Raw genomic sequence first — 17406 nt, forward strand, 5'->3', positions numbered from 1 at the left:
GAATCTAGGCTCTATGGAATCCAGGCTATAGGAAGCCAAGGGACTCCATAGGATGACCAAGCCCAAGTGTGACTGGGAAGAGAGTTGCAGTGGCAGATGGAAAGAGAATTCCAAAAACAAGATGGAGGAATTGGGCAGGCCATCCCTGAGGACTAATGCCAGGTACCAACAGAGTCTGACCTCTGCAGCAACTGAAGGAGCCTCCCTCTGGCTGGCTTGGGGTGATGCCAGTGGATCAAGAAACAAAATCCAGAGCACTATGGACTAAACTGTGTCCCCCAACTTCATATGTTGAATCCGTAGCCACTGCCCCCCCTCCGCAAGTACGTGATACTTGGAGGAAGGAGATTAAATTAAATGATACCAGAGAGCTCCAGCTTTTTCTCTTGGCCCTGTGAGCATGCAGTGAGAAAGCAGCTGGCCACAAGCTAGGAAAAGACCCTCACTGGAAACAGAATTGGCTGGAACCTTGATCTTGGACTTTCATCCTCCAGAGCTATGAGAAGATAAACATCTGTAATTTAAGCTGTCTGTTTGATATTCTGTTATGGCAGCCTGAGCTGACTAAGACACAGAGAGAGGTGGATCCTGCACTCAGCTTCCTGTGCCAGTGTTCTGGAACTCCAGAGAAATGCTTTCTGAGATCTCTTGTGCATCCATGGCAGGAGGAGCTCACTCTTGCCACCCAGGCTGAGACTTCCTGATCTAATCACTGTGTGGTTCTCGCATTTTCCATCAGATCAAAATGCTTCCTAAGTTTTCTCAAGAACTTCTCTTTGCCCTGCAGATTATTATTAGGGTATTGTTTAATTTCAAATATGTGGCATTTTCCAAGCCACCCAGTTAATTGTGTGTGTGTGTGTGTGTGTGTGTGTGTGTGTGTGTTTCTGGGGATGGAACCCGGTGCTTTATGCATGCTACGAAAGCACTCTACCACCAAGCTATGCCCCAGCTCCCAAGCCACCCAGGCTTAAGGGGCAATTTTTGGTTACTATCGCAGAAAATGGAACAATGGGTTGTTTCCTGGGCCCTGGGACATCCCAGCCATGATCCTTTGCTGCTGATGCCGTCACTTTGAGGCCTTGCCTCTTAGTCATGGTATGTCACAGGCCTGAGCCTACTTTGCTGAGCTCCCCACATGAACATGTCATGCAAGTACTTTCCCAGGCACAAGCTCTGAGGCTCTGGAGCAGGTAATTGGGTCTGTGGGACCCTAGGCCAGCCTGGACTGCTGGCATCACTGGTGCCATCAGCAGAGCCAAATGGAAGAGTGAGAAAGCTGACTAGGAAGACACTCACCTGTCCCCAGACCAGCTCCCCAACACCAACAAACAGGCACCAGAGCCACTGCTCTGTGGACAGAGGGGAGCAGCTGAAGGGCTTCCCGCCAAACTGGACGATGACAATCTGCAGAAGGGGGATGGGAAGGGGTGGGTCCAACAGCAGTGGACCACTGGTACATATCCCAGCTGCCCTTCATCTACCCCAGCCCTTGACCTGTCCTGCCTACCAGGATGGCCTTTCTTGAGAGCCAGGCCATCCTGGTCAGAGTCAGAGGACTGTTGACTCCTGCAGGCAAACCAGCTGCACCCTGGGAGAGGGCCTTACTTTCCTTTGCTGGGGCTCTTTCCCTACCTTTTTGCCTCAACAAATGTGTGAAGGTGAATTCACAGACTGGCTGACTACAGGGCCAAGGTTTACACGATGGGCCACCCCCACATCCTCTCTGGGGGCTATGTACCCCACTGACTCCAGCTTCTGGATGAGGCTCAGCTCTGCTGAGCACATTTCCAGCTTTCATGAACTGATGCTTTATTACCTAGTCCACATGCACATGCCAGACGCCCTTGGGCTGGGTAACCCATAACATGAAGGTTACTTTGATTTGGCTTCCTGTCTCCCTCTCCCTCTCCACCTCAGAAAGCTTCTATTCCCAGGGGCAAGCTCTTCAAGAAGTACAAACCAACCAATTCAGAGCCCATTCCTGAACTCCCTTCCAGGGCAGTGTCTGACAACCCAGACAGCCCCCATGCCCCAGAGTGGGCTAAAATGATTCACACCAGCCAGTCCTAAGCCTGTGGATCTTGTTTTGCCCATTCTGTCTTGGGGAAGCCACAATAAAGGTCTTTGTCCATGGCTCTCTCTCCCTTTGCCTTCTGACTGACACTTCTGAGTGGCCTCTGTGGTGTGGCCTCTGTAGTGTGGTATGCCTTCTGCTTGGGATCTGTGAGCACTGAAATTATGAATAAAAGATAATCATCTTTTGATGGCAACCATCTTCCAATTTGTGAGCCTTACTATAGCTCAAGTTTTCCTTGAAGACAGTGTATTTTAGAACATTCAGCCCCTGCTGGGGACCTGAGATGTCCAACTTGTCCATTGCACTGTGGCAGGTAAAATTCAGTACATCAACTTTGGGCACAGCTGGCATCTCCAAAAGAACCTTCTGGAGTTCCAGTAGCCTCACACCAAGGAATTAGATGCCAGATATAGGAATGGCAGACTGGAAGGGAGTCAGGGAAGGCTACTTCTGCCATAGGTGAGGAAAGTCAGTTCTGATTCAGGTCCACTAAACCCCTCTCTGGCACAGTAAGGTCATGGGTAAGAGGAAAACCAAGATGGTCCAGACTGGTTTTGTGACTGGAGGCAGGAAAGCCAGGACCAGGGAAGTCCTAGGGCCTTGAAGCCCTCTATTCCCACCCCTCAAAAGCAGCACAGAATAAATGTGGAACTGCCCTTCCTACCTGAATTCCAAAGGTACCCAGGACAATGGTGCAGAAGATGGGGTTGCTGAAGATGCCATCAAAGACATTCCTTTCGCCATGGATCTTGCGGGCATTGATCTCATTGAAGAGCTGCATCATGACGAAGGTGTTAAAGATGATGGTGTAGTGCTCTGAGGGCGGGGAGTGCAGAGGTGCATTCCTCCCACTGTCGATGTCAAAGAAGAGCTCCCCTGGAGGGAGGAGAGAGGCAGGGCTGAGGATGTGGCTGTGTGTGTGGGTGCTCCCTGCATCAGTCACCTCTGGTCTTTACCACCTCAACCCTGGGGATGTCCAGTGGGAGACCTACAATGAGGGCTGGCAGGGAGGTGAGGGCCAAGGGTGTGCAGCAGGCCTGCTCTACCCTGTGCTGGGCTGGGGATCCAGATGACATGTGCCAGACAGCACCCAAGCATGAGGGAAAGCCACAGTGTCGTGAATGCCTTGCACACACCAGCTGCAATGTGTGCGCTCTGGGGCCAACCTACCGACAAAGAGCAGGGTGAAGATGATGGTGAGCTGATAGACTGCATGGCCTAGGATATTCTTCATCATGGTGCGAGAGATGAGGGGTTTGTCCCGGCCATAAGGCTTCCGCAGCAGCAGTGACTCTGTGGGAGGCTCCGTTGCCAGGGCCAGAGAAGCAAATGTGTCCATGATCAAGTTCACCCACAACATCTGCACAGCTTTGAGAGGAGAGTCCTGTGGAGAAGGGATGGAAACACTTCTGTAAGCAGGCTGCCCAGTTCCCCAACTGCGGACAGCCTGGGGTGAAAAAACCTGTAGCTCCTAGGAAGGAACTCAGCTTGTGGTCAATGCTATCAGAATTTCATTCCCATAAACACATAATGTCTGCAGCCCTAGGTGTCCTTTATGTTAGCAGGAGTTTACTGCTAGGCTTCTAGTTTCTGCCCATCTCCTTCTCTTGCCTGCTGGCAGTGATCTAGAAGGTGTGAAAGGTCCAGTCAGTTATCCCAGGCTAAAAAAAAATAGACCAGTGAAAGGGGGCTAGCTTTGGGGCCACAGAAGGATGGACACTCTTTCATTCTCCTATTCCCAAGGGACAGGAAGAGGCCAGAACTCTGATCTGACTTGCCTTGTCATCCCCTAAGTTGTTCTTTAAAAATTGGCTTCAAGGCATCATATGGTTTCACATGATCATATGATCACAAGGTTTCATATGATTTAATTCATTTGACATTTCCAGAACTGACATCTTCACAGAGAGAGCACATTAGAGGAGCTGTAGGTTGGGGAAGGGAGTAGAGTGTCTGCTAATGGGTATGGGGTTTCCTTTTGGGGTGATCAGACTATTCTGGGAGTACATAGTGATGATAGTTTTACAATGTTGTGAATATAATAAAAACCACTGAATTGAACACTTTAAAATTATTATTATGGGGAAGTTTGTGTCATGTGATTTGAAAAAAATAAAAAATCTTTGAAAGGACCAACTTGATCAGCAAATAATTTAACTACCTATTGACAATAAGCTTTGACATTGCTAATAGTGAACAAATCAATTCCCTACTGTCGCCGATAGGGAAAATGGGACAGTGAGAAAGGGGAGGAGATTCCACCAAGGGAGAAACTTGGAGTTCCCCAGAAGAATGGTACAAATATGTCCACACAGAAACTTGCACATGAATATTCCTAGTAGTACCAGTTATGATATCCAAAAACGTAGAAATCACCCTGTGGGAGACCAACCTTACACGTGACTGAGTCACACTCCCCAGCTGGGTGCTGAGGCGCTCAGTCACAGAAATGTGGCAGAGCTTCCCCCACCCTTTTTGGGTGCGAGGGTCGGTGTCTCCTGCATGGGTGTGTCTTGCTACAGCTCCAAGGGTTTAGCTATGCTCACCTGTTCCTTGTGATATAACCCCTTGCCCTGTTTAGGATAGAATCTTCCATGGAAGTGCCTTGTGTGTGTCCCCTCCTCTTACTGTACCTTGGGTGTGGCCTACCCAGGTGTCAGTCAACCTGCTGAGAGTGGACATCATGAAGATGGACTCAGCCCCCTGAAACCTGACCCCTTGCCTCATTTGAATAGCTTCTTCTCAATAAAAGGGTCAGCGCCTGCTCTCGCTCTCTTTCTGTGGACCCTTAAGGTCAGAGGAGCCGTCACAGCGACCCCAAAGAAAAAGGTATTTGTGTCTCTTGTGGGGTTATTTCGTGCAGCCCAGTTAGCCCAGTTTAACTAGAGTGACCCCTGAGCCTTTTAGTCGTGAGAACAGAAACCTGGCACCACCCAATAGTCCACTGGCTGATGAATGAGCAACACAATGTGGCATATATACACAGATGGTATTATGAAATACTATTCAGGTATAAAAAGGAATGAAGTACTGACTATAACATGGGTGAATCTTGAAAAAAATTGTGCTCAGTGAGATGTTAAAAACAAAGGATAGTATTAGGTAGCACTGATCTGGTGATTTCCAGGGGCATGATAGGGAGTGACTGTATTGGGTATAGGGTTTCCTTTGGGACTGATGAACATACTATGGAACCAGATACAAGTGATGGTTGCATAACACGGTAATTATACTAGAAAATCTACTGAACTGTGTACCTAAAATGGTGAATTTGGGGGTATGTGAATTTGATTTCAATTAAAAAGAATCTGCAACAAATAAAAAAAAATACTTGCTTTCCACCTGGCCTTTAAGCCTGAGCTTTTCAGCCTGAGCCTCTGCCCTCAGAAACCTTCCACAGGATTGTGCTGCCCACCTGAGTGATGCAGGCGCCTGTGAAGGCCACAATCACAGCCACAACGTTGACTGTCAGCTGGAACTGCAAGAACTTGGAGATGCTGTCATAGACGTTGCGGCCCCACATGACTGCCTTGACAATGCTGGTGAAGTTGTCATCGGTCAGGATGATGTCAGAGGCCTCCTTGGCCACGTCAGTTCCTGCAATCCCCTGGAGGATGGCACACAAACACAGAATCCATGAGTGTCCAAACCAGAGTGCTCATGGAGTCCATCCCTCAGCCCCCTTTGACCACCTAGCCCTTGTGGGCTGGTTTTCTGTCTTGCACTTCCAAATGATGTTGGCCCAGCTAGGAACAGCACTCGTTTTAATCCATTATGATCTGTGCTATAAACATACTCTGAGAGTCATTGCCTGTCACAGTACAGGGAGTTTGCTCCTAAACTCAGAGGATGCTGATGACAGGGTCACTCACCAGCTTTCTGTTTGCTTTGGTACTCTATAGAAACTGATTATCTAAGTAGGCCCTGGGGGTCCTGGATGGAACAGTGGGTCCTTGCTTCTCCAATACAGAATGCAGATGTGGCTATACCTGTGCAAAACTGCCCAGCCCTCACTCGTTCCACCTCAGGCCTGGCCCTGTGAGACCTGCTGTCAGGAGGCTCAGTTTGGTCTTCCCTCCAGGTCTGGGGGCCCGGAGGGGGTGGACTGGGCCCCTGGTGGGCTGCATTGAATGTGGGCTGAGTTGAGGGTGCTCCTTTCTGCTAGAGTAGGGATAGGGCTTGCCAGGCTTCTGCCCTCAGGGCCAAGCCCAGAGCCCTGTGGGTAGTACCTGCAGGCTCCTTGCTCAGTGGGCCTGGGGTTTGAAGGGAAGAACCAGCTCTATGTAAGCAACAGGAAAGCAGCACAGAGGGAGACCCCACTAGGGACTTTTAATCACAAGTATAGAAAATAATTCAATTCTACTAGAAAGTCATAGAAATGAGAAGGTAACTTTTAGGCATTTGTCAATCAAATCCTCCCCACTCCCTACATGCATCCATATTTGCAATTTAGGAAGTGTATGATTTAGAAACATGGTCCAGGAATCCACTTAAAGTGGACTAGGAGCGGGCAATGGCAGGCAGGGCCCATCACTGATGAGCCCCTGCTGCCTACTCCCCTTCTCAGTGATGCCCCACTTCACTGCAAATGTCATCATGTCAAATGTTTTTAAACAAACCAAGGAAACTGAGACCTAAGGGAGGCAGAGCTCATATAGGCCCAAGTGCTAGGATGTGAGAGAACTTTCTATCCTACTGTAACCTGCCCTAACACAGTATTTCACTCTCTAGTGCACAGTTACTGTCTGCGAGACTCAAGGTCTCATCTGCTGAGGTGACTGGCCTGGTCCTGGGTGACTTACCATGGCAAAGCCCACATCTGCCTTCTTGAGGGCTGGCCCATCGTTGGTGCCATCTCCAGTCACTGCCACCACCTGCCGCTGCTCACCAGTAGTGCTGTCGATGATCCCTGGAACACAGAATGGGGCAGGGCAGGGCCAGTGCCATCTGTAGATATGGAGACACCATGTCCCCCTGGAGCCCTGCCAAGGCGTCTGTGGGGCAGGCTGTCCTTGTGCTCCTGGGCACCTGTGGGTCAAGTCCCTCTCTTCCCACCCTGGCCCATCAGGCAGTGGTGAGGGGGGTGTCATTTGGTAGAAGAGAGGGAGCCGGTGCTGTGTGATTTGGGTTAATGTCTCCCTCCTGTGGATCTCAATTTCTTGATCTGCTCCAGTAAGGAGACCGCCTCTGTGGGCTCCTCCTGCTTGGGTATTTTCTATACACAAGTTTCTAGAAGCAGGATCCTGGCTTCATAAGCAGGCCCTGGAGACCCACATGGGAACATGACTTGAGGTGTTCATGAGCAGATGATAGGACATGCCTGGGCACCCATGCTGCCCCCAGGAAGGGGCTGAGTGAGCTCGTTTACCTTTGACTAGAGTGTGCTTGTCGGTGGGAGACGACCTGGCGAGCACCCTCAGCTTGGGCCACACCTTGTCCAGCCGCTCTTGTTCTATCTGGGGGAAGCACATGATACTATACAGGTAAGGTGGGTGGAGGGCTAGTGGAGGGACTGAAAAGGGCAGGGAAGGAAGGTCATAGAAGCAGTCAAAACTGGGACTAAGGTGGCAGGGAGCTACCTCGCCTTTCTCGTTGCGGATTCTCCTGTTGAACTCCTTCCCTTCCAAGCACAGGAAGTCCTCTCCTGGTTGGATGATGCCACACTTGGCTGCAATGGCCCGGGCCGTGTTGATGTTGTCTCCAGTCACCATGCGAACTGTGATGCCTGCACGCTGGCATTTGCGGATAGCTTCAGGGACCTGCAAGAGACAAGAAGAGAAAGCAAAGCCAGTAAGGCAAAACTTATTTTGTGTCTGGGCTGTGCTGGGTCTAACATCCAGAGCTAGTAGTTAAGCCAAACCTGTGTACCCAGGCAAGGTGTCTGTGGAGGGTGGGCCCAGAGAAGGCATAGAGATCAGCCCATGGTAGGCGGGTGCCTCCCTCAATCCTCAGCCTACCTACACCAGGGACCAGCAATGACTCAGATCCAGGCCCTGGTGGTGTGAGCAGGGCTGGGAGAAGCCATTGGAATCTTTCATGCTGTGCAGCAACACCATCATATTCATGTCTGGAAGGGGTACCTGGGTGGCCATAAGATTTACCCAGCTGTTAACCTCATTTTCCAGCTGGTAAACTGAGCTCCAGGGCTGCTGAGCAGAACCAGTCCAGGTCACCAGGCAGCAGGCAGGGCAGGGACATTGACTCTAAAGAAAAATAAGAAAGGGGCCTCCCAACCCTGGCTACTTGACTGGCTTTCCTGTGGCTAGCAGTGCCTGCTACAGGCCCATCCTTCTGGGACCCTGACTCAGGGTGAGGACTCAGAGTCAGCTTACTCTGAAGCAGCCAGAACTGCAACTAAGCTCTGGGCTCCTCTCTTACTGCCTGGGCATTAATCTTTTTCTTAGAGATACGGGCCTTACATCATCTATTTGCTGGGGGAAACGGAACATTGCTTGGTTATAAAGCATGGATTTCATTTCCAAATATCATATTCAATTCTGGAACAAGGCAAGGAGAAAGAGAACCCCCCTAGCATTGAGTGCAAAACGAGGGTTGAGAAGTGGGAAGCCAGGAGACGAGCCAGGAGGTCATGGCATCATTCCAGTGAGAGGAAGATGGAAAGGACATTTCCCAAACCAATGAAGTACTGGCTCTTCAGGCCCTGAGGCTGCAGTGGGGAAGGAAGCAGACAAGATAGGGTCCGACAGATGCACTGGCAGGGAGGGGTGACAGAAAGGAAAAACCATCCAGAGCATTGATGGGATAAACATGGATTCCCTGGGACAAACACAGAGTCCAAGGAGGAAAGATGTAAGGATGTGCAGGTGGCCCAGATGTGGCCCAATCCTCTGGTGTAGGGATCCTAGAGTAAGAGTCAGGCTGTGGGGGACTGGGGCAGAGCTGCCTGGGAACAGCCAGAGAGAGTGGGGGCAAGAATAGAGGGGCCCCCATTTCAGGCTGTGACAGAGAAACCTGATGATCCCTGAAGGAAATGGCCTTAAAAGTGACCAGGAATGTTGAGCATCCCCCTGTGATGTGTCCCCTTGATACTTTCTGCTCTTTGAGGACCTTGGTGTGCCAGGAAATAAGACCACGTTACCAGGAAATAACTTCCCTCCCAGCAAGGCAATGAGGCAGCTCCTGTCCCTGGAGCATCTGGAAGGCATTCCTCTGCTGCCACCAAGTGGCTGGGACAAACCTGAAAGCTGGGAGCTGCAGACAGAGGCTGGGCTGCCAGATCCTTCACGCAGTCTTGGGACTCTGAGCGTCCCAACCAGGAGGCAGGAAGGTCCCTCTTTATAAGGTGACCCCCTTCTCATGGGACAGTTTTCCCTTGTCATCTGTTCAGTGGCACTCCCTGCTTCCTCCTCAAGGGTGGGCAGCACAGTGGAAGAGCTGTCAGGCTCTGCTCAGTCATTAAGGTGGCACACACCAAGCTTCCTGCAGGCACAGCCCACAGCAGGGTTACCCAAGGCCCATGTGCCTTCCCTCCTGCTATTGGCACCAGGGATTCACAGGGCCCTCTGTGCTCTCTTCCTGGTTACTACCTGGCTAGCCCATTTCCCTGAGAATCTTCATGGCCTTCCCACATGACCTTGTCACTGTGACCTGCCTCCTGGACTATCTAAAGCTACGCTCAAGCCAAAAAGGAGCCATTTCTGATTCCTTGGGCCCCTCTGCCAATGCCCAGCCTGGGGTGGCCTCTCCCTAACCTGCCAGGGCACCTACTGAAGGTGGGCCTTTATTATATCCTCACCACAACTTGCCTCTGTTTGACATTTTCTGAGATGAAAACTTACATAAAAATATTTTGCAGCAGGCCTAGGAGCTCACCTTAATGCCAGTTCACACTGGGTTCTTCTTGGAATGCAGGGCTGCTCTATTGATAATGATCCATGGCCACTGGGCATTTTCTTCTGAATTGAGTTTTTTTGGTCCATGGTCCAAAGCATGAAACTTCTCCTCTCCTGTCACCCCACACCCCACTGCAGCTCCTACAAATATGTTTTCAGGTTTCTGACATGAGATGGCAGCAATAGAGAGGGTCTGTGAAGACAGAAGGCCCTCCCAGACTCTGCCTCTCTCCAGGATCTCCCATTTTTAAAAAAAAATTTTAGTTGTACATAGACACAATACCTTTATTTTATTTTATTTATTTATTTTATGTGGTGCTGAGGATTGAACCCAGGGCCTCACCCATGTAGGCAAGCATTCTACCACTGAGCCACAATCCTGGCAGGATCTCCCATTTTTAAAGAATAAAAAGCAGCCATCCCATGGAACCTGCTCAGCTCAAGGTCTTTAATGACTTCCCAATGTCAAGGCCATGACTGGGCAAACTCACCCTCTTTTCCTCTGTGCCTGCTTCAGACACATGGCCCTTGAAGTTTCTATTCCCTGTCTGGCCTCTGTTGCAGTGCACACTGTGCCGGTGATGTCACCCATACAATGATGCTCCTGGAATTTCTCTCTAGTCAGGACCTTTGCTGTGAGCTCTCTATTCCTATAGCCACTGACCTACTTGACATTTTCATGAGGATATCCTGAATATCATTTGGATCCAACTAAACCCTTGACTAAGAATGGTCCACCCTGTCCCTCAAACCTGCATCAGTCAGGCTTCCCAGTTCAGTCATCCCTGGCTCCCCCTCTCCCTCACCATCCCCTTGAGCCTATTGGTTTTGCAGGGGGCTGGGGGTGAGGTTTGAAGATCTCACTGCTGCACTCACTCACCCAGTAGGAGGTGAAGCCTGACTATGCCCCAGGACCAAGAAGGAGGAGGCTTCCTGTGGGCAGCCCAGAATCTCTGTGTGGGTCAAGGGCAAGAGCCTCCAGGAAGGAGATCAAGTGTACTGAGGAGGGAGTGATCTGGGGTGCAATGGCCATGACCCTAGGAGGACCCCAAGTCTCTGCCATTGGCCACCTTATCCAGTGTTTCTGCACTTCAGCAGGTGGCTGGTTTGCTCTACCTGTAACTATGCAGTAAGAGGTGTAACAGCTGGGAAGGTGAGGAGAAAGTGGCTCTTGCCATGCATGCTTGTGTTTGAAGTACACCGTGGAGGTTAAGTGTGGGAAAAGGCTGGCCCTCCACCTATCGGACACCTCAGGTCCAGGAAGCAGTTACCAAGGGGTGGCTACCTCAGGCCGTACGGGATCCTCAATGCCCACGACAGCTATGCAGGTGAGGTCACCCACCACCTCATTCTCGTTGTCCCAGTCAGGCTCCTGGCCTGCAGAGAAGTCTCGGTAGGCGATGCAGATGGTACGGAGGCCGTCGCAAGCCATTGGCTCAATGATCTTCTTCACCATGTCATCCCGGTCCCGAGGACGAAAACTTCGGAGTTCACCATTGCTGTTTAAGATGTTGGTGCACCTGGGGCAAGGGGAGGGGTGGTGGAGTGAGGTAGAGACAGGGAGAAAACAAGAGGAAGCAGCACTAGTCACAGTGGAATAGGGTGGGACTTTAGCCAGTGTCCAATGTCCTTATATAGATAGCAGAGGACACAGAGACACACAGACAAGGGAGGAGGCCATGTGACAACAGAGGTAGAGACTGGAGTAATGTAGCTGCAAGCCAAGAAGCATGAAGGATTGTAGCCACCACCTGAATCTGGGAAAGGCAAGCAAGGATTCTCTCTTATACCTGTCAGAAGGAGCACAGCCCTGCCTATACCTTGACATTGGACTTCTGGCCTCCAGAACTGTTGTTTTAAGCCAGCAGGTTTGGGGTCATTTTTTCCAGCAGCCCCTGGACACACATACATTAGAGTTGGCTGAGAGACCCCAGTTGGCAGGTGGGAACTCCTGGCTTATGGCAGTTCTCCCATGGACTCCACAGGACAAGGAGGAAGATCATCAGGAAAACCCAAATGCCACAGACTATCAGTTGTAACCACGGAATGGGAAAAGCAGCAATCTCAGTCCAAGCTCTGATGGCCCCAGATGCTTCTCAGAACAGATATGACTGGGAGGATTCAGCTAAAGACAGGTGTGATAGAAAAAGTGAATGGGCTTAGGAGGTAGGTACTACAGGGACACTGATGAAGCAGGAACTGGCTGTCAAAACAGAAGGAAATGATAACAAGAGCTAGCACAGACTGATGTCTTCCTAGGAACACGGATTCACTTATGTCATTCTCACAACACTCCCAAGAAATAAGTTATCAGGGGAAACTGTGGTGGCCATGGAGAGTGGAGGTAATTTGCTCATGTTCACATGGCCAGCAAAGAGTAGAGTCAGGTTTGGACTTCAGGCTCTGCTATAGAATTTGGGTTTTCAGCCACAGTGGCCATCAAAAGAGAAGCACAGAAAGAGGTCTAGGCCCTGAAGTCCAGCCTCCACTACCAACCCATCAGGGCTTCAGGGAGGATGTGGTTTTTGCCCTGGGTTGCAGTGTCTGTGCCTGGACTATTTGGGGGCTCACCTGGTGATCAGGTCTGCTGAGAACAGTGGGCAGGCTGAGCCTGGGGGTGCAAGAAACCCTAGGCTTCCCATGGGGGAAGTATGGGAGGATCCAGGTGGGTGGGGCAGAAGGAATGGGGAAAAGAGAGAGGCCAAGGCCAAAGGAAAGTGTATAGACTGAGAAAGGACAGGGGGAGCAAGGGTTCTTGGACGCAAGGCTGCATGCTCCCTCTTTCTGTTTTGTTAAGCAGCTTTATTCACATACCACACAATTCACCCATTTAAAGTGTACAATTCAATGATTTTTAGTGTATTCATAGATATGTACAAGCATCGCTACAGTCAACTTTCCAACATTTTCATCACTTCTAAAAGAAACCCAACAAAAATAACAGTAGCAAAAATAGATAAATTGAACTTCATCATAATCTTAAAACATCATGAGTCTAGGGATACTCTCAATAGTAAAAAGAACCAACACAATGGGAAGAAATATTTATAAATCCGATACCTGATAAGGATCTAATAACCCGAATATATAAAGAACTCTTAAAACTAAGTAATAAGAACACAAACAGACCAACTAAAAAATGGGCAAAGGGCTTCAATAGACATTTCTCTAAGGAAGTCTTAAACTGGTCACTAAACACTTGAACAAATTCTCAACAGCATTAGTCCTTAGGGAAATGCAGATCAAAACTACCATAAGATACCACCTCACATACACTAGGATGACCATAATAATAACAACAATAAAACGAGAGAATAACAAGTATTTGGAAGGATGAGGAGAAGTTAGAATTCTTCTACATAGCTACTTGGAACATCAAATTATGGAGTTAATTTGGAAAAAAAAACATAGTTATAATATGACCCAGCATGGCACTCCTAGGTAGACATGATGGTTAATTTTAGTGACAACCTGACTGGATTGCAGGGTGCCTAGAAAATTTGTGCCAAGAAGTGGGTCCTCGCTGCGATCACACCTGTCAATGTGGAAGAACATTGAGAATGGGTGGGAGGAGTTTGGAAAGTTTGAAGGAGCAGGCTAGGGAAAGGCCAGAATGCTATAAGCACAGCTTCGTGGGCAATTCTCCTGGGAGCTCAGAGGACCAGAATGCTAAGGGAATGCAGACAGTAAAGACTGTGCTCATAAAGTTTCATATGGAAACAAGGACTCCACTGGAAATGGTACAGGGGACCATCCTTTTTTACATTATGACAAAGAATTTGGCTGCATTTTGTCTATGTCCTGAGACTCTGTGGGAGGCTGAGTTTCAACGTGAAAAATTAGTTCATGTGAAGGAGGAAACAGCAAAGCATTCAGGATATGGCATGGGTATTTATTCCTGCATCCTTTTTAGCTAAATTTACTGTGAGAATCAGGAGAAAGCAGGAATAGAGTGGATAGATTTGCAAAACTTGCTGTTTGGCCAAAAAAGAAGTTCGTGTAAAGTTCCAGCCAAAGAGGGTACTGATGTGGTTGCTAGTGCAACTAAAAAGAAGCCAAGTGGATAATAGGAAAGATGCCTAGAGGGAATTGCAGAAATGGAGTGGCATCTCATGCTTAGAAATGTAGAATTGTAAATTGGTTTCAAAGAATTTCCAGGACAGAGTCTTTGGAGAAGAAAACCCCAGGGTGCCATGCTCACCCAAAAGTGACTAGGGATTTATCTCCCTGGAATTTATTTCTCTGTATTTAGTCAGAGGCAGCTAGAATCATGGTTCAAGTGGGCCCAGATACAGCTCTCACTGGTGCCAGACCTTGGTGTCATCCAGGTGATGCTGGTTCTGAAGGCATGCAGGATGCAAGAGTTATGGAGTCATGGAGGCTTCCACCAAGATTTCAAAGGAAAGCCTGGGAGCCAGGCAGTGTGTGGCAGCATTGGCATCCTTGCAGGCAGTCTCTGCCAGAGCAATGATGGAGCCATGAGAATGAAGCTCATGTTGTAATGGAGACCCCATGAAGTTAGAGGATGCTAGGAATGCTCAGAGGAAATTGCAGACAGTATGTAAAGCTAGCTCAAGACAGTGGCCTTGTGGGAAGCAGCCAGCAAAGTTATTAGGATGGGATTGACCAAGCCCTTGGGAGCCACATACTAACGTGGTGTGCTTTGGACACCAGACCTGGAGATTTAGGATTTGCCTCCCGGGTTTTGGTCTTACTTTGGTCTAGACCCTCCATATTATTTTCCTATTTTCCCCATCTTGGAATGAGAATGCTTACGCTGTGTCATTGTATCTTGGAAGAATGTAACTTTCTTTTTTAATTGTACAGGGGCTCTTGGCTAAGATTTTGCCCTGAGTCTCAGAGGAGATTTTTTTGGACTTGGACTTTTAAGCAAAGTGGGAATAGTTAAGACTCTGGAGATTCATGGAGAAGAATTGAATGCATTTTGTATTGGGAGATGGACATGAGCCACTGGGGGGTTAGGGACAGAATGTGTTCCAAAGGTCTATGTGTTAAAAGCTTGGTCCCCAGCTTGGCACTCTTGGGAGGGGTGGGAATTTAGGAAGTAGGGCCTAGTGGGGGGGGGGATTAAGTCCTTGGGGCATGCCCTTTAAGGGGATTGTGGGACTGTGGTCTCTTCTTTCTCCTTCTCATCCCAGCCATGAAATAAGTGACTCTTTGCTCCATCACACATACCTGTCATGATGTACTGTCTTGCCACAGCCCCAAAGGCAATGAGGCCAAGTGATCATGAACCAAAACCTCCAGATCTATAAGCCAAAACAACCCTTTTCTCTTTATAAACTGATTTAGCTTAAGGTTTTGTTATTATAATGGAAAGCTGACTAAAATAGGATATATCTAAAAGAGTTGAAAATGTGAATTCAAGGGCTGTGGCTGTGGCTCAGTGGTAGAGCGCTTGCTTAGCATGGGCGGGACCCGGGTTCGATTCTCAGCACCACATAAAAATAAAGGCATTGTGTTGTGTCCATCTACCAAAAAAAAAAAAAAAAAAAAAAAAGAAAAGAAAAGAAAAGATCCTCTCTCTCTCTCTCTCTCTCTCTTTTAAAAAATGTGAATTCAAACACAACCTTGTTCACAGCAGCATTATTCACAATAGCCAAAATGTAGAAAAAAAATCCTAGTGTTTGGCAACAGATGAATGGGTAAACAAAATTGATCTTATACACACAATGAGATATTAGTCAACCATCAAAAAGAAATGAAATTATGATACATGGATGAACCTTGAAAGAAGCTAGACACAAAGGCCACAAAGTGCATGATTTCCTTTTTTTCTTTGCAATACTGGAGATTGAACTCAGGAGTGCTCTACCACTGAGCAACATCCCCAGACCTTTTGATTTTTTATTTTGAGACAGGTTCTCACCAAGTTGCCCAGGCTGGCCTAAACTTGCCATCTTTCTGCCTCAGACTCCTGAATAGCTGGGATTATAGGATGCACCACTGCACCTGGTTGCAGGATTCCATTTATATGAAATGTTCAAAATAGGCAGAGACAGAAATCAGATCAGTGGTTTCCAGGACTGGTGGGGAGATGGACAGTAGCTATTTAGTGAGTCAGGGGCTCTTTATGGGGTGATGGAAATGTTTGTGAACTTGAGTAGTAACAGTTGCATGACATTGTAAATGTACTTAATGCCACTGAACTGTATACTTTAAACAGGTGAGAATGGTCAGTTTTATATTAGGTCTATTTTGCTACAAAAATAAAACAAGAAATCTTGTATATACCCTTAAACTGGCCCCCAGCCACCCAGCCCCTGGCTCCTTCCTGTTGCCCACTCACTTTTTGAGCAGGATTTCCGAAGCCCCCTTGCTGAAGAGGCGGAAGCCGCCGTCAGGCATGCGGATGACCGTGCTCATGGACTTGCGGACTGAGTTGAAGGTGTACACTTTGTAAAGCTTATCTTCTGGAATCTGCTCCCGCACAGGCTGGAAGTCCCGCTTCAGGTCCAGGACAAAGCCCAGCAGAGCACACTCCGTCTTATTGCCCACTTGGCGTGGGAGAGCGCCTTCCTTCTCTGGAGGCTGCAGGGCGAGGAGAGCCAAGATGGCACCGAGGCCAAGAGCACCCTCCATGCTGCCCCCGGGGCCTGGCTCCTGCCCAGTTGTGGCTACCGTGTTTTAGGGTGTGTTGTCAGGGGAGCAAAGGACTGCTTCCCTGACTATGTGGACTAGACGGGCCATGCCCCAGCTGCAAAGTGACCCCTTGCAGGCAGGATTCTCATCATTCACCAGACTTAGAAGGGTCTTCTAGAAGCTGCAGGCCCCACCCAGTAGCCAGAGCACCCTGTCATGTCAGGGACTGAGAGGAGGGTGAACCCAAAGACTCTGCTCAAAAAAATATCTTTTTGGTGATGCTGGGAGTTGAACCTAGGGCCTCATGCATTCTAAGCCTGTGCTCTACCTTTGAGGGGCCTCCAGCCTCTCAGAAGTTCTTAAGGGGGTATAGTCAGCTCTTCAGGATAGCTCATGCCACACCCCAGCCCAGCCCCTTCCCTTGTCCCATAGCAGCTCTGTCAGCCTGCCCTCCTGCTCCAGCTCACTAGTATTTTGGTGGTGTAGGCACTGTTGATGGAGATGGCATGGACCAGGAGGTCAAGGATCTTGGGGGTCAGGGCACTGGGGGCTGGAATCTCTTTGTAGTGGGTATCTCCTAAGTAGGACTGGACCACAGTCATCCGGTTGGTGGTGAGCGTGCCCGTCTTGTCTGAGCAGATGGCAGTGGCATTGCCCATGGTCTCACAGGCATCCAGGTGGCGTACCAGGTTGTTGTCCTTCATCATTTTCTGTAAAGGGCATAGATCGGGTGGGGACACTTGTGTTGTTCACTCATCAGGTTAAGGGGAACAAGAAATGGTCAACACAAATATGATGTACTTGTAGTACTAACAGCCCCTGATCAGCACTGGCCTATGAGTCAAAGAGCTAGCAGTCAGACTTCAGGCA

The 17406-nt window shown here is 49.0% G+C and overlaps 1 protein-coding gene across 7 annotated transcripts in view; it reads right to left on the reverse strand.

Moving 5' to 3' along the window:
• Positions 1–17406, reverse strand: part of Atp2b3 (ATPase plasma membrane Ca2+ transporting 3) — a 69623-nt gene that overhangs the window by 19793 nt on the left and 32424 nt on the right. For all 7 annotated transcript variants that reach the window (XM_026412774.2, XM_077794049.1, XM_077794054.1 and 4 more), the window contains 10 exons: positions 17004–17246; positions 16244–16485; positions 11219–11453; positions 7660–7839; positions 7449–7536; positions 6883–6989; positions 5496–5687; positions 3251–3464; positions 2745–2956; positions 1300–1407 (listed from right to left, as the gene is read on the reverse strand). In XM_026412774.2, the coding sequence (XP_026268559.1) occupies positions 1300–1407; positions 2745–2956; positions 3251–3464; positions 5496–5687; positions 6883–6989; positions 7449–7536; positions 7660–7839; positions 11219–11453; positions 16244–16485; positions 17004–17246 (1821 nt within the window). The remainder of the gene's footprint in view (positions 1–1299; positions 1408–2744; positions 2957–3250; positions 3465–5495; positions 5688–6882; positions 6990–7448; positions 7537–7659; positions 7840–11218; positions 11454–16243; positions 16486–17003; positions 17247–17406) is intronic.

This window comes from Urocitellus parryii, chromosome X (assembly GCF_045843805.1).
Source record: "Urocitellus parryii isolate mUroPar1 chromosome X, mUroPar1.hap1, whole genome shotgun sequence".
NCBI lineage: Eukaryota > Metazoa > Chordata > Mammalia > Rodentia > Sciuridae > Urocitellus > Urocitellus parryii.